The sequence below is a fragment of the Lepidochelys kempii genome, chromosome 3 (assembly GCF_965140285.1).
Source record: "Lepidochelys kempii isolate rLepKem1 chromosome 3, rLepKem1.hap1, whole genome shotgun sequence".
NCBI classification, from domain to species: Eukaryota; Metazoa; Chordata; order Testudines; family Cheloniidae; genus Lepidochelys; species Lepidochelys kempii.
In genome coordinates, this window is record NC_136382.1 from 69,254,429 (window position 1) to 69,280,159 (window position 25,731).

Here is a 25,731-nt window from a genome sequence, read left to right on the forward strand (position 1 = left end):
ATGTGTTGCAGATGCGAGAACGGATAGCCCGGGTCACCCCTATTGTACGGGAACATTTGGAAAAGGCGCAGGAGGCCCAGCGAACCCATTACAATTGCCAGGCAAAAGTCCGACAGTTCCAACCAGGGGATTGGGTGATGGTGTTGGTACCCATGGCAGAAAGCAAGCTTTTGGCCCAATGGCAGGGGCCCTATGAGGTGGTTGAACCCATGGGGGAAGTAACCTATAAGGTGCGGCATCCAGGACACAGGAAACAAGAACAAATTTATCACATTAACCTCTTAAAGCCTTGGCACCAACGAGAGGTGTGTGTAGTGGCCAAGAGACCCTGATCCAGGGAAATAATATGCAGGAACAGATCAGGATATCCACTGATCTGACACCAAACCAGAAAAAGGAGATAACTGAGAAGATCAACCGATACCAGGACGTGTTTTCAACCAAACCAGGCTGGACCACCGAAGCATATCACCACATTATCACAGACCCTGGGGCAAAGGTAACTTTAAGGCCCTATCGGGTCCCAGCAGCAAAAAGGGAGGAGATCAAGGCAGAGGTAAAAAGGATGTTGGAGCTGGGAGTCATCGAAGAGTCCCACAGTCAGTGGTCAAGCCCGATTGTGTTGGTGCCCAAACCCGATGGCACCACTAGGTTTTGTAATGACTTTCACTGGCTGAATGAGATATCCAAATTCGATGCATACCCCATATCGGTGAGTTAGTTGACTACCTGGGCAATGCCAAATTTTTGACCACCCTTGATTTAACAAAGAGATACTAGGACAGATTCCCCTTGCCAAAGATGCGAAAGAAAAGACGGCATTTTCTACACCAGAGGGTCTGTTTCAGTATACTGTTCTTCCTTTTGGACTGCTTGGGGCACCTGCCACCTTCCAGTGTCTTATGGACAAGCTCCTACGGCCCCATACCAGTTATGCAGGGGCATACGTGGATGATGTGATTATTCACATCCCCAACTGGGAAACCCACTTAGGAAAGGTGGAAGCGGTTCTGGACATGCTAAGACAGGCTGGCCTCACAGCCAACCCCGCCAAGTGTGCTATAGGGCTAGCCGAGGCTAAATACCTTGGCTACATTGTAGGAAGGGGCATGGTCAAGCCCCAACTAAACAAACTAGAGGCTATCCAAAATTGGCCCTGACCGAATTGGAAAAAGCAAGTCCAGGCATTCCTGGGTGTGGTGGGGTACTACCGACGATTTATTCCCCCTTTTGCTACCAGAGCGAGTCCCCTGACAGAGCTGATAAAAGCCCAGGGTCCAGACATGGTGAAGTGGACAGATGCCGCAGAGAAAGCATTCATGGATCTATAGACAGCCCTCTGCAGTAACCCCGTGCTTATAGCCCCAGACTTCAACAAAGAATTCATTTTACAAACAGATGCATCTGAAGTAGGATTGGGAGCTGTCCTATCGCAGATGGTCGGAGATGAAGAACACCCAATCCTCTACCTCAGCAGGAAACTCCTCCCGAGAGAGCAGAAGTATGCCGTGGTTGAAAGACAGTGCCTACCTGTGAAATGGGCCATGGAAACACTGCGTTATTACCTTCTGGGACGACAGTTTACCCTTGTGTCTGACCATGCACCCCTCCAGTGGATGCAGCGAAATAAAAAGAACATAAGGATAACCAGATGGTTCCTGTCCCTACAACCTTTCCAATTCACCATATAACAGCGGGCTGGAAGCCACCATGGCAATGCAGATGGCTTGTCACGAGTACACTGCATGACGTCCCAAGTTGCCCAACCCCGCAGTGTTAAGCGGGGGGGTGGGAGGGAGGATATGTGACAGGGTCGGGCCAGATGACTACAGGAGAGTAATAGAAGGCAGATATATTAGCCCCAGGTTAAGTAGGTCCCTTTTCCCTGGGTAAGGTAACAGGGAAGGTTCCGGAACAATCAGGAACCTTCTGGAGACAATTAAGACAGGCTGATTAGAATACCTGCAGCCAATCAAGAAGCTGCTAGAATCAATTAAGGCAGGCTAATCAGGGCACCTGTGTTTTAAAAAGGAGCTCACTTCAGTTTGTGGTGTGCGTGTGAGGAGCTGGGAGCAAGAGGCACTAGGAGCTGAGAGTTAGAACGCGGACTGTTGGAGGACTGAGGAGTACAAGCATTATTAGACACCAGGAGGAAGGTCCTATAGTGAGGATAAAGAAGATGTTGGGAGGAGGCCATGGGGAAGTAGCCCAGGGAATTGTAGCTGTCGCACAGCTGTTCCAGGAGGCACTCTAGACAGCTGCATTCCACAGGGCTCTGAGCTGGAACCCGGAGTAGAGGGCAGCCAGGGTTCCCCCCAAACCTCCCAACTCCTGGTCAGACACAGGAAGAGTCAACCTGGACTGTGGATTCAGAAAAATGGCCAAGCTGAAGCTCCAAGGCGAGCAAATCTGCCAATAAGTGCAAGACCCACCAAGGTAGAGCAGGAACTTTGTCACTATATATATATATATATAGTATATTATTCTCAAGCCTCCCCAGGAAAGGGGGTGAAGGGGCTTGAAGGATATTTTGGTGGGATAAGGCTCTAAGTGACCCTTCCCTGAATTTTTGTCTAAATTACTTGGTGGTGGCAGCAATACCGTCCAAGGACAAGGAAGGGAATTTGTGCCTTGGGGAAGTTTTTAACCTAAGCTGGTAGAAATAAGCTTAGGGGGTCTTTCATGCGGGTCCCCATGTCTGTACCCCAGAATTCAGAGTGGGGAGGGAACCCTGACATGCAAGTTTCAACTAATATTCCAGAAAGGTACAATACTAGAGAGGCACTATTCTGCCTCAGGGAATGCTATCATCTAGATCAGGGGTGGGCAAACTTTTTGGGCCCGAGGGCCACATCGTGGTTCCAAAACTGTATGGAGGGCTGGGTAGGGAAGGCTGTGCCTCCCCAAACAGCCTGGCCCCCACCCCGTATCTGCCCCCTCCCACTTCCTGCCCCCTGACTGCCCCCCTCAGAATTCCCCACCCATCCAACCCCCCCTGCTCCTTGTCCCCTGACTGCCCCCTCCCGGGAACCCCCCACCCCTAACCGCCCTCCTGGGACCCCACCACCTACCCAACCCCCCCTACTCCCTGTCTTCCCCACCCCCTATCCACACCCCCGCCCCCTGACAGGCCCCCAGGGACTCCCATGCCTATCCAACCCACCCCGTTCCCCGTCCCCTGACGGGTCCCCCCCAGAATCTCCGCCCCATCTAGCCACCCCCTGGTCCCTGACTGCCTCCCAGGACCCCTGCCCATTATCCAACCCCCGCACTCCTCGCCCCCTTACCATGCTGCTCAGAGCAGCATGTCTGGCAGCTGCACTGCCCTGCTGGAGCCAGCCATGCTGCCGCGCTGCCCGGCAGGAGCTCACAGCTCTGCTGCCCAGAGCACTGGCGGCACGGTGAGCTGAGGCTGTGGGGGAGGGGGGACAGCAGGGGAGGGGCTGGGGGCTAGCCTCCCCGGCCGGGAGCTCAAGGTCTGGGCAGGATGTGGCCCGCAGCCTGTAATTTGCCCACCTCTGATCTAGATGCTAGATACAATGGGAATGTTGGTCTGTGAAGAACTTTTTGTCAAGAGAGATGTGCACATTCAAAAAACGTTGAGGCAACTAACTATTCCAACCACACCAACAATCTGGGATACAGAAACCAGCCAACAAGTCTGCAGCAAACTAGAAATGGAAGCAAGATTGGTCAAGGATGAGGAGCAATGATGTATAAGTTTGATAAACTTACCTATGCTAACTATAAAACATACAAAATAAGTCCATTATATGCCTTTAGGACCAAACATATATGTTTATCTTCCTTTTTTTCTGTAACAAACCCATTCCTGAACCACCAGGAGGTGCACATGCTTAAATTGGGTAACCAAGTATCCACAATAGTGTGAAACCCTGTCATTGTTCATTACCTCACCCTGTTTCTTCACTATCTCCCCTTTCTTCCCCGGCAACTCTCACTCACTATGTCATATTCTTGTATTGTAAACTCTTTGGTTTGATTGTGGTATGCACAGTTTGAGCTTCTATGCCTTGGCAGTGGTAAAAACTATAAACCCCACCACAATATCCATGAAAGTCTGACCAGTAGATCTGTTTCATGTGGTGGAGAACTCAATTAATCTTGGCTGGTGCCAATGGGAATCAAGCTCAAAACTGTACATTCGTTGCAAAAGAGACTGACTTGGATCTGAACCATGTTATGGTAGTAGAACTGTGCCTGGGAGTAGCATCTGTTTCCTTGTTAGGTTTTGACCAATTTTGTTCACATGAGCTCTATATGTGACAGAAGAACTGTCGTCAAACAAGCTGCCAAATGGACCCTTTCTCTTGTGGCTAGTTAAAGTCAGCAGGGAGCTACTGAATGTTGGAATGTTTATCAGTAGAGAGGGTTATCGGCTCCAGAGTAGGCGCAATGTGCTAGCTTCACTCATGTAGTCATTTTCTAGCCCTTGTTTGAGAAACCATCAACAGTTTTCCCAACTAATGCCCTGTCTCTTTCTCCTTTTTCTTGGAAAGGATTATGTAAGCCGTGGCAAAATAACTCTGGCATCATCTGTAGACATCTTATTTTGCTGAACCAGTCAATCAGACTTCAGGTCTGGATATGGTACTTAGACTGCAGTATTAGTTGATCTCTTAAATATGGACAAAGGTCAGGTGTGCATGCTGATGTTGTTTAATCAGTCAGGAACATTTTATGCCATTGATCACGAGGTGATGCCTGTGGACCATGGCAGGGATGAATGGATTTGTACCTGGATGGCTCTGTTCTTCTCTTTAAAGGTCATCCAAGAAGGTAGTTTGAGGCAACTACTATTTGCAGGAAGACCTCTGTTGTGTGGGATTCTGCAAGGTTTTATTGCCTCTCTTGTTCAATATATATTTGAACATGCTGAGGAAGAATGAGGCAGTGTGGGCTGCAATATAGGGTTCTGGCCAGTAATTTGCCCAGAGTGGAGTTGCAGTTTAATTTACTTTCTCTCCCAACATAATGCTGCTCTTTAAAGTTCAGTAAAGCTACAATCAGTGGCTACTTAGAGATGTAGTTCAAACTACCACTTCATCCTACACAAATCACTGAGCAAGAGACTGCTGTAGGACACCCAATAGCCCTCACATGTGCACAAATTTCCCAAAAGTAGATTTAACACTTTGATCATCTTTCCAGTAAGATGGGACCACAGAACATGTGGATACAAAATGTGAATATCACATCTCTATTTCCAAAATATACTTTTTCTTCATAACTGTCGTCTTGTTCTATGAAAATGAACTGCTCCATTTTGATCAAAATAGTATTTATTATGCAAACTCTTAATAACTACTCTTAAAATAAATAATCTTGTTTTAAAATAGCAGTAGTTAATCTTCACTGAAATGGTAATTTAATGTGTTAAGAGCCCAAAGTGAAACTGGTCATTAACTGAATAGTGAAGACTGCCAGAAGATTCATTATTGCTTAATAATGGAGAACATAGTGTCCTGAATTATTTGTTTTAATCCCAGAATCTACTGGGGATTGAACTAAAAAAACACTTTCAATCCTAAAAAATGTTTTGTGATCTTATTTTCTTAAAACATTGCAAGATATCTTGTGTAAACATATGCTGTATTTCAAAACTCATTTTAACTTAAAACTATGAGACTTTTACTTTAAAAGGAAAATATATATGGAAATGTATCATGAAAATACTTATTCCATAAGCATTACTCAGGGCAGTTCATAAAATGACTACTGCATATGCTGTTGTATTCAATTTAATTACTCCTTATTGGAACAAAATTTCTATGGTAATAGCATTGTTTAAGATTACTAACAACATTATAATATTAAGGGATTCTGGAAAACTCAAATGGTAATTATAAATGACTTCACTAAATTATTTTATCTAGTTGATCATGATATCCAATCACAGAAGTCTTCTTAGTTTCATCTAGTTTGTGAGACTTTAAGAGATATTTAATGGACAAGAGAGAAAGCTGCAAATCACTGAATTCCTTCAAGGCTCAATTCATAGCCTTTTCACTTTCCTAGAAGTTAATAGCATAAGCTGTTACTATTTAAACAGCTTATATATATATGTATGTAAATATACACACACACACACAAAATATATCTAAAAGCAAAAACGTTTTATAACCCCTTTGAACAGATGCTAGAGTTATATGTTAGACTGAAATAATCTAATTTAAAAACAGAACTAAAATGCCATTGAGTACTTACCTTAAATTAAGCCCATTCCCTCAACATAACCTTAAAAAAAAGCAATACTTTGAAAAATAAATGGGAATTTTCATTACAATTGTTAATTTGATTTCCAAATTTTCAGTTCACTTATTTCCCTTCCTCAATTAAATGGCAGGCCATGCCAACCATCTGCACTAACTATCAAACATTCATCACATGCTTGCTTACTATAACAATATAGATATTAGCACTATCTTAATTCAGTTTGTCTGCTGTTAGGTTCTACAACATAACTTCCTTAAGATCAAGAAAGTCACTAACCAGATGAGCACAGGAATAAAAACTGCAAATCCTTAAAATTACTTGCTCCAGATGAAGATAGAATGCACCAAACTACTAAAGATATGGAAATCAAATTTATGCATAGAAATTTCTATTGAGTTCACCAGATCAACCAACAACCCTGAAAAGAAAGAAACTATGTAGAATTAAGCTACAATAAAAAAGAAATTAACATTGGATAACAGCCTTAAGAACCCTATATCTAAATGTTATGCTCAGAGAGGCAAAGCATGAAGCCTGTAATGTCTCAGAAATCTCATGGGAGACCAAACCACTAGAAGGAAAAACTGCAGAGAGTTTCTCCTTGTTCCAGGCAGGGGAGCCCTTCATTTCCTTCTGTGATGCTTCTGATGTACCTGATACCAGATTTGATAGATTTAGAAGAGTCAAGGAGGGTATACTTTACGTTCCTTCTATATAATGAATTCCAATAGGAAGTTCAGAAGCCAGAAATTGAATTCTATGTACAAGATAAGGATCTAACAACTATAGAACATGACTTCCTTTCAATGGATGCATAGGTGCTAGAACTATGGCTGCTGGGGGCGGCACTTCCGGCTTGAAGTGGTTTCCATCATATACAGGGTTTACAGTTTGCTTCAACAGCTCTCAGCATTCCCACTACACAAATTGTTCCAGCACCACTAAATGGATGTCAGACTAAAGATTGGAAGGGGAATCTCTTGATTAAGATAAAAAAGGATAAGTCATTCAGACCAAAGAAGGGAACCATCTTTTGAGTCACTTGTATTAATGAAAGAAAGATAGCATCGTAACATCATCAGCTCATACACTCTGCAGACTGAGGACATCACCACAAAGAACATCTTGAGGAAAAAAAGAATCCCAGAGCTATGAATAGGATAATCACAATCTTCAGAGGATCAAGTTAAGGCTCCAAGAGAGAAAAATGCTCTTCGTTAGGCCTTGATGTAGGAAGCAGTCCTTACAAAATCAACAACAAGGTAAAAGGATCCTAAAGGACTTGATCTCTAATAAAAGAATACAAAGAATTTTATGAGCACATTCCGACTTCTCTTTTCTTGGAAAAAGGCATGTAAAGAGGCAAGGCATGTTTGTAACAGACCACGCATTGATTTTTCAAATTACTGAGGGGCATTGTCAGGTATAAGATAACACACACTTTTCCTTACTTTTCTTTTTATACTATTTCTACCCTGAGTTGTGTAATTTGATAAGTGGCAGGGATGTAGGTCACAATCTACAACATCTCACAGAGTGTCATGCTTCAAAATGAATTAGTGGGACACTGGTCATGGGTGTCACAGACTGTTATAGTGAAGCATTTTAGTGGTTGGTGGGGAAACTGGGAGAAAAGAGGGAACTTTCTTCACTGGCTTTCTCCAAACAGGTCCAATAAAAGGTATTTCCTCACGCACCCTCTCCAATCTCCTGGGACCAATACAGCTACAAAGCCACTGAAACAAGAATCTTTACAGATAAAGAATAATTGGGGGTGGAGGAGAGGCTTTTGTTAACTCAAAAGGTAAATAAATCTAGAGAGGTTAATTCTTTCATTTCTTGAAAAGCAGACATGATTTCTGGAAAAAGATAAACGGTCATCTGCTAGGGCAGGTCTACTCTACGGGGCTAAGTCGACCTAAGTTACACAAATCCAGCTGCATGAATAACGTAGCTGGAGTCGACTTATGTCGATGGACGAAACTGTCCTGTTGACTTACCTCATGCTTCTCGTTCCGGTGGAGTACCGGAGTCAATGGGATAGCGATCGGCGGTTGATTTAGCAGGTCTTCACTAGACTAAATAGCTAAATCGACCCCTGGTGGATTGATAGCCCCGCGTGGATCCCCCAGTAAGTGGAGACAAGCCCCTAGAGTACTTCCATACTACAGTAATCGGGATGGAAACACCTGGAATACATGGTACTGTTCAAATTTCTTCCTGAAGTCACTTGATTCTCTCAGAATTTGTGCTCTCTTCATGAATTTATAAGATACAGTACACTGCAGTATATGCAGAGGTATCCTTTGTATTTTAGTGTGATCGCAGAACAAAGTAAAATAAAAAAATACTAATATTTACTCTTGTCTTGTCAATCTGGAAACAATTTTATAATGAACTTTAAAAAGTAGTAACTTGGGACAACCAAGTTTGATTTGGGAGCAGCAGACAGCTCCTCCTTTCTTTAAATGCTGATATAATGAGTAATTGATAAATATAGATGAAAGATTTTAACTAATCCATCATAATGATATTTCTTTATATCAGCTTATGTACCCATCTGCTGCAAACATACACATTTCACTATAACAGTCTATGAATACCAAGTAAGATAATACTATAAGGGAGAATGCAATAGCCAACATATTCCAGCTCATAAGGTAGCTTACATATTGTAGTAGGAAGAAAGCTTGAGACATAAACCCTTGTATTAGAGGCCTGGTATAAGACAGGACCTGCTTAAAGAATTTGGCAAGAATAGGGCTGATATTGCGGAAATATATTGTGGCAGAGCTCCAACCTTGTTCCTGTGGGTTCCGCACTTCCAGGTGGTTTATGCTAGCCTCAGAGGCTCACTGTGACCCTCCACATAGCCCTTCTCTCTCTGGGGCCAGGGTACAGTTTACTGAGCCCTTTTCATCATAAGCCAACAAGAAGGTTGGTGTGAGAACTCCCACAGTCTGTTGTCCCTACGGGCTTTTTCCAGAACAGTTTAGCCTCCTGTCCTGACAGGGGCCTGTCTTCCCCTCCCAGGAGATTTTTCTGTAGAGGCGGGTTGGGGGGAGACTGGGCCCGCTCTCTACTCGGGTTCTGGCCCAGGGACCCTAATGGTAGCAGCTGTTCACAGCTGACCTTTCACTGCCAGAGTTGCTACATTTCCCTGGGCCACTTCCCCGCTTCTCTCTCTTAACGCCTTCTTCACCCTTACCTTAGGGCTCCCTTCCCAGTGGCTTGAGGATATCTTCATTACCCAGCCCTTCAGCCGCACTTCCTCTCCTCTGGCTCCCTGGCTCTCTTTGGCCTGACCGGAGTGAGCCCTTTTATACTATCAGAGGGGCCTTAATTAGAGTCAGGTGTTCACATTAGCTTAACAGCTTCAACTGACTCTTTGCAGGCTAATTGGAGTCATGTGTCCACTCTAGCCTGGAGCAGCCCCTGCTCTGGTCAGTCAGGGAACAGAAAACTGCTTATCCAATGGCCAGTATATCTGCCTTCTACTACTCTGCTGTACCCAATTGGCCTGGGTCTATCACAATACATTTTTAAGACGTGCTAGTTACAGAGTGCTTAAACAAACACATTTTGATATTAAGTGGTACCAGAACATCTCAATATTAAGGATGGTATAAAAACATTTTCCAAGGATAACAGGAACACACTGACCCCTTTTAAAAGATAAAGTTAGGATGACTGTACGTAATAGAGATGTTTTAATCAAGCCAACATGTACAAGATGATGGGTGATAACTAGTGACGTCAGGGGGCAGTAACTAACTATGTGAAATGGGCAGTAGTAACTTGCTTGTATTGGGGTATAAAGAGGTATCTCAGAGGGAGTATCTTTGGCCAGCTTAGGGAGCAGTGGAAAGTCACACCATTGACTGTGCTGCGTCCACTGTCACAAGCATACACGTCTTAGTATCCTCGTAGAGTCTGCCAGGTGCTATTACCGTGCTTCGTCAACAATAAAGCTGGCCGGGTGCCTTCACTGAAAACCGAGTCTGTGGATTTATCGGGAAGTTAATTGAGGTCTGCTATCTCTGCAGAGCTGGGACAGCACACTGAATGAACACACACGCAGCCAACATCTGACCACACAGACAAAAGATGGCAAGCTTCCATTATTTACATTTAATATAGCAGAAGATAAGGCCGTTTCAGTAAAGAAATCTTCCACATACTTTATTTCCCATTTTAATTTGTTAAAGAAACTATGAAACCAACAAAATACCACAGAGACCCAGCAGCCTTTGGGGGAAATGTGGACTAGTATAAGATGGGTGCCCAACTGGTTAAAGACCCTATTCAAAGAGTAGTTATCAATGGTTTGCAGACAAACTGAGAAGGGCATATCTAACGGGATCCTGCAGGGATCAATCCTAGGTCTGGTATTATTCAATAATTTCATTAACGATTTGGATAATGGAGTAGAACGTATGGTTATATAATTTGCAGAGGACACCAATTTGCAGATGGCATAGGTTGCAAGCACTTTGGAGGACAGGATTAGAATTCATAATGACCTTAACAAATTACAGAATTGGTCTGAAGTCAACACAATTAAATTCAGTACATACAAGTGCAAAGTACCTCACTTAGGAAGATAAAATCAATTGCAAAACTACAAAATGGGGAATAACTGGGTAGGTCGTAGTACTGCTGAAAAGGATCTGGGGATTATAGTGGATGACAAATTGAACATGAGCCAGCAACGTGATGCAGTTGCAAAAAAGGCAAATATCGTTCTGGGGTGCCTTAACAGGACTGTCATATGTAAGACACAGGAGGTAACTGTCCCGCTCTACTCAGCACTAGTGAGGCCTCAGCTGGAGTAATGCATCCAATTCTAGGTGTCACACTCTGGGAAAGATTTGGACAAATTGTAGAGAGTCCACAGGAGAGTAACAAAAATTATGAAAAGTTTATAGAATCTGACTTACTAGGAAAGGTTAAAAAAAACTGGGTCTGATTAGTCTTGAGAAAAGAAAACTGAGGGGAGACCTGATAACAGTCTTCAAATATATTAAGGGATGTTATAAAGAGGATATGATCAATCGTTCTTCATGTCCACTGAAGGCAGGACAAGAAGTAATGGGCTTAATCTGTAGCAAGGGAAATTTAGGTGAGATATTCGGAAAAACTTTCTAACTATAAGGGTAGTTAAAGACTGGAATAGACTTCCAAGGGAGTTTTTAAGAACAGGTTAAACATCTGCCAGGAATGATATAGACTTACTTGGTCCTGCCACAGAACAGGGGGCTGGACTAGGTGACCTCTTGAATTTATGATTCTATAACCATACACATTCTGTCACTGACTTAAATGGGAATTTTACCTGCACAAAGATTGCAGCATCAGGCTTTAAGGATCAAATCAGAACTAAACATTGATCATTACTATGTACTACTAACCTGAAAAAAGTCTTTCAGTTGTCTGACTTAAGGAACAAGCCCAAATATTTAGCCTAAATTGTCTTGCTCTCGTATGTTTCAATCAGACATTTTACACTGCTTTAACATAGCAGTTGGTAGATCGACTGGAGAATGGTTTATAAATATGTTTTACTAACTTGCATCATATTTTAAGTAGACATTTTGCTTGACACTACTTATATTAAATATAGAATGCTTATGAATAGCATGACACTTTTGGTGCTGACAGGATCAAAGGCAGATTTCCATTTGGAATAATGAAATAATTATTTATTCTTAAAGGACACAGCAATGATTCTTTGGCAAATAGCAACTAGAAGCAGTAAAACTATAGTTTAGCTGATAAATACGATCATTAAGTCATAAAAGACTTTTCAGAAACTGTGCAATCCATTACAATAAAGTGTAATAATGGTGTGGAAATAATCTGTGTTTTCCACTGTAATGTCCTCCCTCTCAAAAATGACTTGAAAGATTAAGAAGTTCAAAAGGTAGTTTTGTTTGAAATGTCGCTGACAAGTAACCTAAAAAAAAAAATCAATATTTTGTTTCTGGGTAATTAACCCAGAATCAAAATTAATCAAAACATGATGCAAGAAAACACTGAACTTCTCTGACAGCTAAATATATAAATGTCATTGGAAATAACCCCAGAAAACAACAAAAAACCAAGGAAATTACATTATTTTTCATTTATTTTTCTTGAAATTATATTGATTCCTTCAAAAGTATTTTGAAATATCAAGACTATAATCATACAAGTGTTTAATAACTTTCAATTAAACCAAAAGTCATACCTTAATTTGTGCAAAAGGTCTGTCAAAACTTCCAACATAAAGAAGACCAACATTCTGGGTAAGTAATCTAAAAAAAGAAAACATAATTTAAGACATTGTTTGTAACTAAATACATGTCACTGTAACCATCTTTATTGTCATACTGCAGAACTGGTATTGAAAATGAGATAAAACAGAAGTTAACAGTTTGTAGGATAAATTAAGGAGAAAGGACACACATTAAAGATGGAGCACCATAACTTGTGCATTGGTAATTTATATTTCTTCTGTAAGAAGTGCTCCAATAAAGTCATTTCACAATACCTTTAGTTCCCGGCCACATGCAAGAATGGCAGGGTACACATCATTTCCATCTAGTATGGCTCTTTAGAGTAATAGAATCAACAAAACTGCAACTTTAAAACAACAAAGACAAAGAGATTCACCATTCAAAGTAGCAAGTCTAACAGATTCAAAATAATATCAGATGAGCAACTGTAACATTATACAAAGTGATATAACTGAAATGAACCAAAGTGACTTATCACAATGTAATAACAGAAAATCTGAAAGAATCTCTGCTGTCATTTAATGGCTTAATAAATAATTAACATACCATACATCACTCAAAATCATTTCAAGATATTCTGTTTAATCTTTTAAGCCACCATATACCACCAAACATTTAGCTAGAAATAGGGTAAAGTGGCTCCAAAAAGTTTGTGTACTCCTGAAAACAAAATTATTTTGATTCCTGAAAAAGGACAGATGCTATACAGGACCTCAAGAGGCCAATGTTACTAAGAAGTTCTGGAGCTCCAAGTGCCAGGCGGTGCAATTCCCTGAAATACAAGTGTACAGTTGCTCTCAATGAAAAGCAGACAGCTGACAGCAATGGATTAATGTACCACTCACACTACTGAGTCATATTCAGTTGTGAAAAATCAAGTTTGGAATGTAGATCTCCAAAGTGAAAAAGCTAGTGTGCTGGTCAGATGGTTCCAAGGAGAGAGAGGCACATTTAGCAAATATTTAACCATTTCTAAAATAGAATAAAAGCATCGAAGGCTTGTCAATAGAGTGGTTAAGTAGTAGTGCCTAAAGGATTAGTAGTAAGCAAAAAAGGGAAATACTTCCCACAATAAGGGTTCAAGGGATATCACTATGTTCTGGAAGAGATACACAACAGCAGCAAAGTGTGTTTTAAAGGAATTTCAGAAAGACACTATTTCAGCACTTGTCATTTCAGAATAAGATACACATATAAGCTGTTTCAATAAAGGCTACAGAAAAGGGAAAAAAATGTTTTATAAAGTTATAGGAAGTAGTTGTGCCTATGTTACACTGCTATTTTCTCCACACCAGAATACAGAACCATTGCAGGTGAGAGTCTTTACGATTCTTTCAATTGGTATTAGTGAATGTCTACAGAAGCTCATGATTAACCTTTCCAAAGAAACATGCAATACATGCAAGTGTAGTAAAAGGTTTGTTGGAATAAATTGAAGTTTAACAGCCCTATCTACATAGTTTATTTTACTAATACTAGTTTGTTCCAACATCTGTAAAACATAGTGTACGCACTTGCCTTATTTATTTATTGAGACTAATGACACAGAATTACAGGGTTATTACCACTCCGTCAATATTAGCTACTTTGCTTGAAAAAGTGTTTCATTCCTTATCATCTTTTTATCTATATTCTCATACTGCCTTAATTCAGAATCGATTGCCATGAGATTTAAAAAAAAAAAAAAATCAACAATCACCTCTTTGTCTAACCTTGTAAATAATCAGCTTTTGTCTAGGGAATGGTATACTGTCTCTAGATATCTTAGAAGCATTTGATTTAGTGGATTAATATGGCTAAAGGAACAAACTTTAGTGCTAACTAAAAAAATAATTAAGTCATGTCCCAAAAATTTAATCTCCAATTATATTCAATTGTATTAAATGTAAACGAAATGACCATTATATTGGCTTAAAGATCTAATTTCTCCTTTTGATTTTTTAAAAATTCCCTTGTGTCTTTCCTTTGTCAACTTACATGCATCTAAGCTATGAGGAAACAGAAACATTCTTAAACTTAGTTAAACTTAGTAAATCAATTTAATACGGTATACAAATTAATATTCTACAAGAGTTGCTCTTGGGTTCTAGAAGAATTTGTTAGGGAAAGGAAAGTTTCTTTTAATTCTTCCTTGCTGGAAAAAAGATCACGCCCTTGGGTTCTTTAGTTTCCAAGATTCTCCTTCTTAGGTCATGTCTACACCACAAAATTTTGCTAACTTAAGTTACACTGGCATATAGCTACTGCAGTTAGTGTATCACTTACGTGCATGCAGCACATACTCACCAGGAGTGCTTGTGTCGATGGACAATGCAGTGCATCATCGATAGGTATCCAGTGTACAATCCACCACTGTTCAGCACACTGTGTTTTGGGTAGTTTTGGCAATGCATGGTGAGGCAGAAACAACTCATGCAGTGGTATTGGGAGCAAGGGATCAACTTCCCATAATGCAGTGTTCTCCATCCCATAATATTCACACATATTTTCAGTTTCCCACGAACCTGCATGGAACTTGTTGCTGTCCGACATCTCTTACAGAAGCTACTTGTCCATGGTTATCCAAGTGCTGATGAATCACCAGGGACGCTTCACTGACATCAACTTTGGCAGGTCAGGGAAGGTGCATGGCACTCGTATCTTTAAGAACACAGGACTGTTCAGAAAGCTACAAGCAGGGACCTTCTTTCTGACCAGCAGATTACCATTGGCAATGCTGAAATGCCAATAGTGATCATGGGGGCCCAGCCTACCCTTTACTCCCCTGCATAATGAAGCCATACACCATTCACCTCGACAACAGCAAGGAAAGATTCAAATACAGGCTCAATAGGTGCAGAATGACAGCTGCATGTGCTTTTGGTAGATCGAAAGGGTGCTGACGTTGTTTATTAACCAGATTGGATAGTAGCGTGAAACATATCCCAGTTGTTATAGCTTCCTGTTGTGTCCTGCATAATATTTGTGAAACAAAGGGGTGAAAGTTGCAGTGGAAGTGGAATGGCTGTCTGCTGAGTTTGAACAGCCAGACACAAGGGCTATCAGACGAACTCAGCAAGGAGTTATACAGCTTAGGGAGGTTTTGAAAGAGCACTTTAACAGCAAGCCACAATAATATGCTGAGGTGTACTGTGTTCAACACTGGGTGGCAGTTTGGGGGCCTATTAGGAATTGAGTAGTGCTTGATGCATATCTGTGCATATATCAATGACAGTGCAGCTGTTAATGTTGGAGAGTTGCTGTACATGATCTGGAGGATGGTGTGGATTGCACTCTCAGCAAATTTGCAGATGATACTAAACTGGGAGGAGTGGTAGATACGCTGGAGGGGAGGGATAGGATACAGAAGGACCTAGACAAATTGGAGGATTGGGCCAAAAGAAATCTGATGAGGTTCAATAAGGATAAGTGCAGGGTCCTGCACTTAGGATGGAAGAATCCAATGCACCGCTACAGACTAGGGACCGAATGGCTAGGCAGCAGTTCTGCGGAAAAGGACCTAGGGGTGACAGTGGACGAGAAGCTGGATATGAGTCAGCAGTGTGCCCTTGTTGCCAAGAAGGCCAATGGCATTTTGGGATGTATAAGTAGGGGCACAGCGAGCAGATCGAGGGACGTGATCGTTCCCCTCTATTCGACATTGGTGAGGCCTCATCTGGAGTACTGTGTCCAGTTTTGGGCCCCACACTTCAAGAAGGATGTGGATAAATTGGAGAGAGTCCAGCGAAGGGCAACAAAAATGATTAGGGGTCTAGAACACGTGACTTATGAGGAGAGGCTGAGGGAGCTGGGATTGTTTAGCCTGCAGAAGAGAAGAATGAGGGGGGATTTGATAGCTGCTTTCAACTACCTGAAAGGGGGTTCCAAAGAGGATGGCTCTAGACTGTTCTCAATGGTAGCAGATGACAGAACGAGGAGTAATGGTCTCAAGTTGCAGTGGGGAAGGTTTAGATTGGATATTAGGAAAAACTTTTTCACTAAGAGGGTGGTGAAACACTGGAATGCGTTACGTAGGGAGGTGGTAGAATCTCCTTCCTCAGAGGTTTTTAAGGTCAGGCTTGACAAAGTCCTGGCTGGGATGATTTAACTGGGAATTGGTCCTGCTTCGAGCAGGGGGTTGGACTAGATGACCTTCAGGGGTCCCTTCCAACCCTGATATTCTATGATTCTATACATTTATGATGACTACGTTTGGCACTGATCCAATGGGTACTGAGTGTACAAGACCACTACTTTCACTGCCAACAGGCACTATACATCATACGTTGTAAACTAATAAAGATGAATAACTTTCAAAACAAAAGTGTTTTATTCACTAACAAAAACAGATCAAAAAATCATCTGAAGAACTTAAAACTAAATACATTTTACCTTAATTTTTTTTAATGAGTAAACCAGAGGACAGAACATTGATGTTTATTGTAGCAACAACATACATCAGCCGTGGCTTTCAGGTCAGCGTAGGTGAAGCTATGGATGTCCATAATTTCCCCCAATGTGGGGTGGTAGGGGTAGCTGTGGTGGCCCTGAGGCAATGAGGAATGCTGGTGGAGGGATAAGGGGAGTGTAGGGAGGCACTATGCTTCAGTTATCCACAGACTACAATGAGAGTTGAGCCTGGAGGTCCACAAGAGTTTGCAGAATCTGAGATTGCTGCTGTAGAAGCCCCATTATGTCCTGGTGCATCTCCCTTTCCTTCTCCTGCTGCATCTTTTTTCTGTCTGCTCTTTCCATCTCCATACAATCTGCAACATTCACTCTCCAAGCCCTCTGGTCAAGGTCTGATGCAGCACTGGCTTCGAGGATCTTGAAACCATGTCCTCCGTGTCCTTTTTTTCCCCTCCTCCTTATCTGGGTCAGTAGTTCTTCTGGTATGGAGGGGGTCGCCATCAAGGCCACAACAGCCACAGCTAGAGATAAAACACACAAAGGTACCATTGTCAGTACAGTAGAAGCAGAAAGCAAAATTTAAGATTCAGAACTCCTCCCTTCCCTTGGCTCCCCTAAATATTAAACAAGACAAGCTGATTGACACTTCTGCTTTGGAGTTCCTGATCCTCTGTGCCACTCTCAGCTCAAAACATGATATGACCCACCATGGGTTAGGGAAATTAGGAGGGCATTGCTCAGTTGCATGAAGCTGAGTATAGGGCAATGGCACCGAATACTGCCACCAATTTCCACAGGTGGTGGTGGTGGTAGCTGATATCTCAACTCCTAAGGGTAACAAGCGCAGAGAGAGCACAGCTGCTGCTCGCGTCTCAAAGCCACCCGGGCCCATATGCCACTAGCCTACCAGAGTTATCACCACCTGGCATGGGAAAGTGTCCTACCACGGATGGCGAAATAAGGCTGCCATCCCTAGAAACCTTCGGCACAGGATTGCAGTGTTTCTCCATGAAATTTTCATTGAGAACTCTCAGCAGGATTCAAGGGACATACCTGTGTACATAAAAAAATCTGCTCCACATGCCTTCCCCCCACCTAACCCTAGAGTAGAAATGAAAAAGCAGAGAGCAACTCTACCTCTCTTTGTTGTACCACTACATCTTCTAGTATGAGTAAACTAATGAGAAGTCAATAGCTGTGTCCTGCTAATTTGGGGGTGCCATCCCTGTAAAGGAAAATTTATTTACACACTTACCCGAGGTTCCTTCCCTTTCATCGGGCTTGCCTGTGCTTGACTGGTGGGATTGGCTGGATTGTGGAGGAGTCAAAAACAGGACCTGGTTTATTGCACAGCTGGATCCCTTGGATGTCTGTCCCCATCCTCCTCCACTACCTCCTCCTTGTCGTTCATGACAGGGGCTTGTGACTCAGGCTTCGCAGAAGTAACTACAGTGGTGTGTGGGGTGGTGGCGTCTCTGCTGAGTATGGCACTCAGCTCACTGAATTGACTGTTGACCTCCCTGGCCTTCTGGTATGCCTGCTGCAGTTCCTTGGCTTTCATGAGGCAGTGCCGCTGGTCTCAGTCATATCCCTTCTATTGCCTACCCTGAGCAATCTGCTTGTACATGTTGACATTTCTACCACTGGTTTGGAGTTGTGCCTGTACAGCCTCTTCTCCCCACAGGTTCAGGAGATCCAATATCTACTGTCTATTCCAGGTAGGAGCATGTCTGGTCAGCTGGTCAGTTGTGCATGACGGAGAGCAGATAGAGGTATGCTCATCAAGCTGGCCAACCAGCAAAAGGCATTCAAAAATTTGTGGGGGTTTTAAGTGGGGGGAGGGGGGACTTCTGATCTACGTGACCCCAAGCAGTGGAGCTCACAATTGTGACCACAGCCATCAGTGCCTGGCACTGTGGGACAGCCGTTGGAGGACTATTAGTGTTGATACAAAGTAATGCACTGCATCAATCTCTGTACATTGACTGTGGGTCAATGCTGCTCTGGGAGGTGGTGTTACTATGTCAGAGTAATGGGGTGCTTACATTGGTGTGTAGTCTGATCTATAGATTATATATTATGTATGTATTAATTATATTGATTACTTAAGAATTTCCAGTTATTGTTTTGTGGTTTGATAGGTTCTTGTCCCAATATCAGGCCCAGTATTATTAAAATTAATATTCAGTTGGGAACCCTGATGTCCACGGCTGCAACACTCACACTGTAGGAGGTCTTCTATATTTAAAATAATGTATTAATACATTTAGCAAAACACGTAGGTTCCTTGCATTACTACTGAATATAATAAAGACAAAATACAATGAAGGCAAGGCAGTGAATATAATTAAAGGCAGCTAGCCCTATGGGCTACAGGTGGGAGAAAAGTTTATGTGAAGACAAATGTACAACTAGGTTGATGCACAGCAGCTTATGTTGACCTATCTTTGTAGTGTAGACCAGGCCTTAGAGACAAAAAGTCTCAGTGATGTCTCTAAAAGCAACATTTCCATGCTGCGGTGAAAAATCTGAAAAACAGTCACTCATTTCTTAAGTGCACCAAGCATATAAGATGAATGAGTTAGGTACTTCACACATGCATATAAAAGTGACAGAGGTAGAACACTGACATGGTTTTAACTTGAGAGACAACTACACAAAGGAAAAAAAGCCTCAGTTCAAAGAAAAAAAATACTCTGGGTTTTTCTAATTACAAGGAAAACACTTTATAGAAGAACATCTTGCCTTAATGATTTAATATTTCAGAAAGGAAAACTGGAAGTTAGCCTAATGTTTTTTTTCTTCTATTGCATGAAACCAAATCAGAAACAGGGTTAATTTCATACAACTTATGTTTCTTTTCGATAGATTTCAGTGCTAACATAAAGTGACTGTTAAAACATCTACATTTGTCCTGAACAAACTACTGTACAAGGTTTTAATTCTGTTAACTTATTATGATGCTTTTCTTGCTCTGCACTATTACATTAGTACACACTGCAACATCTAGACACATCACATATTGCAAGCAAGCAGTACATAAATTATTATTGAATACAGTATCTTTTAAGATGTTAGAGCAGAAGAAAAGATGAATACAGCCAAACAGAGCAATCATTTCAAGTGGTGGTTTGCTTTAGATGTGTTACACCAGGACACAAAAAGCAAAAAACATAGGATACAACACTAAAATTTCTGATAACGTATAACGTAACCTGCATATTTATGGATGCACAGCTTACAGTGAAAGATTTACATGTCAGTCCTTCTTTCAAAATCCTGAGTACTGTGGGGCTGATTCTTGTATCCACCAACTCATCATTGTAAAAGAGGCTTTAAAGTGGGGATAGAGGGCCTTAAATAAATAAGAAAATGGCCCTTTATCTTGTAAAACCAACACTTGAGCATGTGTACCCAAATGTAGTAGCTATTTTATAAGAAGCTCTGTGATGTGTATTATAGAACAAGATAATATTTAAACAGAAAAAAATCTCAATTGAAGAGTCCATCTAGGTAGGATATACTCCCCAGACAGAAGATAAAATGACATAATACTGTAAAATGATACCATGCTTGATCTTAGTAAAAAGACCAAGGAAGGACAATCTTTTGCATACTCCTATCATATCATATCATATATCTATCTGATAACAGTATGCAAAAGATTGTCCTTCCTTGATCTTTTTACTAAGATCAAGCATGGTATCATTTTATTTTTATATATATATATATATATATATATATATACACACACACACACACACACACACACACAGAGCGAGAGTGAGCATGCACATGAGAGCGCACAAACCAGTGAAGGAAAAGTACTATTTTAGAATCCACACAATTTCACAGTTTTATCATTTGATTTACTTGCAATGTTCAGGTCAAGAATATTTACATCTTCAGCCTGACAAAGTTGTTATGCCAATCAGTTTTGAGATTTATTTGTAAAAATATTTCCTGGTTGGCTTTCATCTACTGAGAAGGTCTAGTGATGACTGTAGCAAGGCAGAGTAGCCTCCCTCCGAACTGGGGCGGGACAGGAAGTATAAAGGAAGGACTCAGCAGCTCAGTTGAGCAGGAGCCAGGCACCTCCACACTGCTGCGGCACCCTGGAGCTGAACCTGCGCCTTGCAGTACCCTGCCCCTGGAGAAGACTGGGCCTGAAGAGGAGTTGCTGGGACTGCCATCTGCTGTGTACTCAGAGGAGCCAGAGGACCTGTGGATTATAGAGGTACCAAACCCCAGGGAGATAGGAAGTAACCAGGGCAGCCGATGACTGTCTGGCTATGTGGCTGTCAACAAGTTGTGGCTGGATCCCCGCTGACCCAGTGGCAGACCACTCCACCGCTGTTGGGGCCCTGAGCTGGGATGCGGTGGAATTGGGCAGGTCCCAACAGAGGTGGAGTGGTCTGCCACTGGGGATCCAGCCACTCCACCCCTGGGGTGGCCGACTCCCCATCATAGGCCAGGAGACATTGTGGGAATCTACCATCTGTCAAGCTAGAACGCTAGACTAGGTGCTCCCCCCTACTGGAACCTCTAGACTGTGTGGGTGCTCTCCTCTTCCAGAGCCCCTTGACTGTGTGGGTGCTCATTCCTACCTGGACCCCAGACTGTGCGTTTGCTGGCTGCCTTAGCCAGAAAGCTTAGGATAAAGCCTGCTCCCTGCTCAGCCCTGCCCAAAGGGCTAGAGCCCCAGACTGTATGTGTTAGCTGGCTGCCTTGGCCAGGAGGCTTAGGCTATAGCCTGCACTCTGCTCGGCCCCACCCAAAGGGCTAGAGCTCTAGATTGTTAAGTACTGCCAGCCCCACCTGAGGGGCTGTCAGCTAAAGACTACTCTGTGCTCTACCTCCCAAGGGTGGGGACAAGAGCACCACACTATTATTGTGTGTTTGTCTCTGTTAGATGGACCCAGAACTATATACTAGTTACAGCTCAACCACACCAGTGGGACCCAAGCCCGAGGCTTACTGCCCATTACAATGAGGCAGAATGGCTTCCCTCCCCACTGGAGAGCAAGGGATCACTACAATGACAAAAAACAAACCAAAACAAAAATCACCCAGTTCTTTTATAGGTCTTAATTTTTTATCCAAGCTGTCTGACATAAAAGCCAAAATATATACAACTTTGATCTGCAAACTTAATCTTATCTGATCAACACATTTCTAATATGCCCATCATTGTGGCATGTAAGCATCACAAACATTAAATAAAAGCATCAATGGTAGCTAGGAATAACCCTGGATCTCTGGTGGAGAGGAATTCTGCTATTAGTATGTACAGAAGGGTAGGTATCTGTGGTATGTCAATATTGATCATAGTGAGTGAAATACTCTTCAGTAGAAGTGGGTTTCTGCTTTGAGTCTCAGGAAGCTGGGAATTAAAAAAGGCTGCAGTGTTTTTCAGCCACCACTAATGATTCATGTTCCACATACTATTGAGCTGATTGTCACTATTTAACTTCCCATCTTGTGCATTTTTTACTTAAGTAAAATTGGAAAGCAGTGCAAGGAGCTGGGAAGAGAAGATAGCACCGAGAAAAGAGACAGACGAAGAGAAGACACCACAGAGCATATGAGCATGTAGTAGAAGGAAGAGGAAGGGAAGACACCACAAGATGGAAGAGGAGAAGGAGAAAGACAATATGGGGTGACTCTCATTTAATCTCCTTTCCTCCTCATTAATTCCTCTTTGAAGGGTCTCTTACTTTCTTCCCTGATAACTTATGCAGTGAATACAAATGGCAATGAAAAAATATGTATTCTTTAGGAAAGAAGACAAAGTGTGACTACCTGCAGAACATACTTTTCACTGCAAGACGAAGCAACAACTGGAGATGCAGAAAACTTTCTATTCACTCACCAGATTTTCAGGGTTTTGAATATCTCAGATACTTGGTAACTGAATGTCACAGCAATATCAGAATTTATTGCATGGCATGTAATATTGCCACCCCTTTCCTGGTTTATTTTACCTATTCATTTGGTATTTTAACACTTTATTTTTTTTCTTGGTTCAGATAATATCTTATTCCAATGCTCTACTTATTCTTAAAAAACCCTAAACTCCAACTCACAACAGTTAGTTATTTAGAAAAATAGATGAATTTTCTTCACCTTCGCGTAGCCATCTCTCAGAACTGGACACAAGTGAGCCCAAATTATTCCCAACATGTACTTTCCTAGCTTATTAGAAACTTCAGTATTACATTTCCTTTCTTTTGGTTCCCCTTTAATAGGATGTACTTTTCACTCCTTTGAATATCTGTATTTTCATACCATATACCCCAACATTCATAAAGAGGCTTCTCCATTCCTAAAAATCACAACTAATCAACCCACTCAGTAAGATGATTAAGATTTGCCTCTGAAAACTAATCACAATTGCATACTTTGGCAGACATGGCTATCAACAAGTGCACCTTCATGGTCTCCACTACCAAAACACCCCTTTTAAAAGTTTGCTCTACAGCTTCCTTTCTAATTTAACGGTTATGCAATCCCATCCTCAAATCACCTTCAGCAGCATCTGATACCTACACCTGTTACCAGCTGGAGATGACTATTACATTATCTGCTGTACTATATCTCCTCTTAAAATCAATGGTACTGTATGAATTGTCCTAGTAGCAGTACCACAGCACAATCTCTGCTAAAAATCAATTGAGAAATATAGAACTACTTTCACATTTAAATGTTAAAACTTAAAAGCACAGCTGTTAGAAAAGTGACTGCAAAATGGTACCTTATTAGAACACACATCTATTCCCCTTGAGAAAATGTTTAGTATACCTGCAAAAAATATATTCACTATAGCATAAACTGACCTAATTTAACTTCAAAACAGTATGATGTATTCTCTTTTGCCTTATACATTATCGATACAATTGTCATTTTAATGAATCTGTAAAGTCGGGGGTCATACCCTATGACTGGAGAATTGCAAATACAATATCTATATTTAAGAAAGGGAAAAGAATGATCTGGGAAACTACAGTCCTGTTAGTTTGACCTCAATTGTATTGAAGGTCTTCGAATAAATTTTGAAAGAGAGACTAGTTAAGGACAGAGGTCAACGGTAATGGGAATAAAATACAAAATGGTTTCACAAAAGGTAAAAATTGTCAGAACAACCTGATCTCTTTCTTTGTGAAGACCACTGATTTTCTAGACAAAGGAAATGCAGCAGATCTGATCTACCTGGATTTCAAAAAGGCATTTGATACAGGTTCACATAGGAAATTATTAGTTAAATTGGAGAAGATGGGGATTAATATGATAATTGAAAGATGGGTAACAAACTGGTTAAAGGGGAGACTACACCGGGTCATACTGAAAGGGAAACTCTCAGGCTGGAGGGAGGTTACTAGTCGAGTTTCGAAAGGATCAGTCTTGGGACCAATCTTATTTAATATTTTCATTAAGGATCTTGGCACAAAAATTAGGAATGTGCTAATAAAATCTGCAGATGACACAAAGTTGTGAGATACTGCCAATACAGAGGAGGATGAGAATATCATACAAGAAGATTTGGATGACCTTGAAAACTGGAGTAATAGATATGTGATGAAATTTAATAGTGCAAAGTCATGCTATTAGGGAGTACTACTAAGTATTTTTGCTAGAAGCTGGGGACTTATCAATTCCCATCTGTTACTGCTATGAGCAAATATCTTCAGTGCCCAGAGATGGAGACAATAGAGAGGGAGCATTCTGAGTTAGTATAGATAATTCTTTCACAGAAGTATGGCTGGTGGGTCTTGCCCACACACTCAGCATCTAACTGATTGCCATATTTGGAATCTGGAAGGAATTTTCCCCCATGTCAGATTGACAGAGATTCTGGTTTTTTTGCCTTCCTCTGCATTGTGTGGCATGGGTCCCTTGTTGGTTTGAACTAGAGCAAATAATGGATTCTCCCTAATGAAATTTTTAAATCAAGATTTAAAGACTCAATAACACAGTCAGTGGTTATCGGCCTATTACAGGAGTGGGTGGATGAGGTTTTCTGTCCTGTAATCTGTAGTAGGTCAGACTAGATGATCATGATGGTCCCTTCATGTCTATGAGTCTTTATTTTTTTATGAATAGATATGAAGTAGAAAAGGACAAAATATGGTTATTTACCTTACAGTACCTGCAGTTCTTCCAGATGTGTTCTCCACATATATATTCCACTCTTGGTGTGCATGTACTCTGAGCACTCAAGATAGAAATCTTTTGGGCTTATCCCCTAAGTATATGCATTCGCTCCAAGTGTCATGCCTTTACTGAGGGCATAAAAGGTGCAAGAAGGCTGAACAGCTTCTCATTTACCTCATTAATACAGGAACATCCTTGGACTTCTATGAAAGTTTAACAAAATCCAAGAATTTATGACAATTCATAAAATCATATCTTGCTAACAAAGCCTGGTAGTTAGCAAACCCAAATTATAGGCTAGCCACCGCAGCCACCAGGAAGCCAGGTACTGGAAGAGCGTACAAGTATTCAAAGATGGTGGATGGTTCCGGGTACTTATCTGCCTTCTTAGAGGTCTGTTTCACTGATGCTGGAGTCTACCAGATAGGCTTTACTGGCTCTAATAAGGCTTCATTGATGGGAAATGTCAGATGACCAGGTAAGAAGGTATGGAGTATATTCAAGAGTCTGTGCAGAGCTCTCCTGTACTATCTCCACTGGGCTTCCTAGAGAGACAGGTTTATGTCTGAGCAAACCTTGAAAGTTCTTGTAATTGTTGGGATGAGATGGTGTAGGTGGAACCACTGCCCCATCTGGGGACAATGCAGACACAGCAGGCAGCTGGCATGGTTTGATC

At 41.6% G+C, this 25,731-nt stretch overlaps 1 protein-coding gene across 4 annotated transcripts in view; it reads right to left on the reverse strand.

The window, feature by feature from the left end:
- RNGTT (RNA guanylyltransferase and 5'-phosphatase) overlaps positions 1–25,731 on the reverse strand; it is a 436,222-nt gene that overhangs the window by 54,672 nt on the left and 355,819 nt on the right. For all 4 annotated transcript variants that reach the window (XM_073336687.1, XM_073336684.1, XM_073336683.1 and 1 more), the window contains one exon: positions 12,467–12,533. In XM_073336687.1, the coding sequence (XP_073192788.1) occupies positions 12,467–12,533 (67 nt within the window). The remainder of the gene's footprint in view (positions 1–12,466; positions 12,534–25,731) is intronic.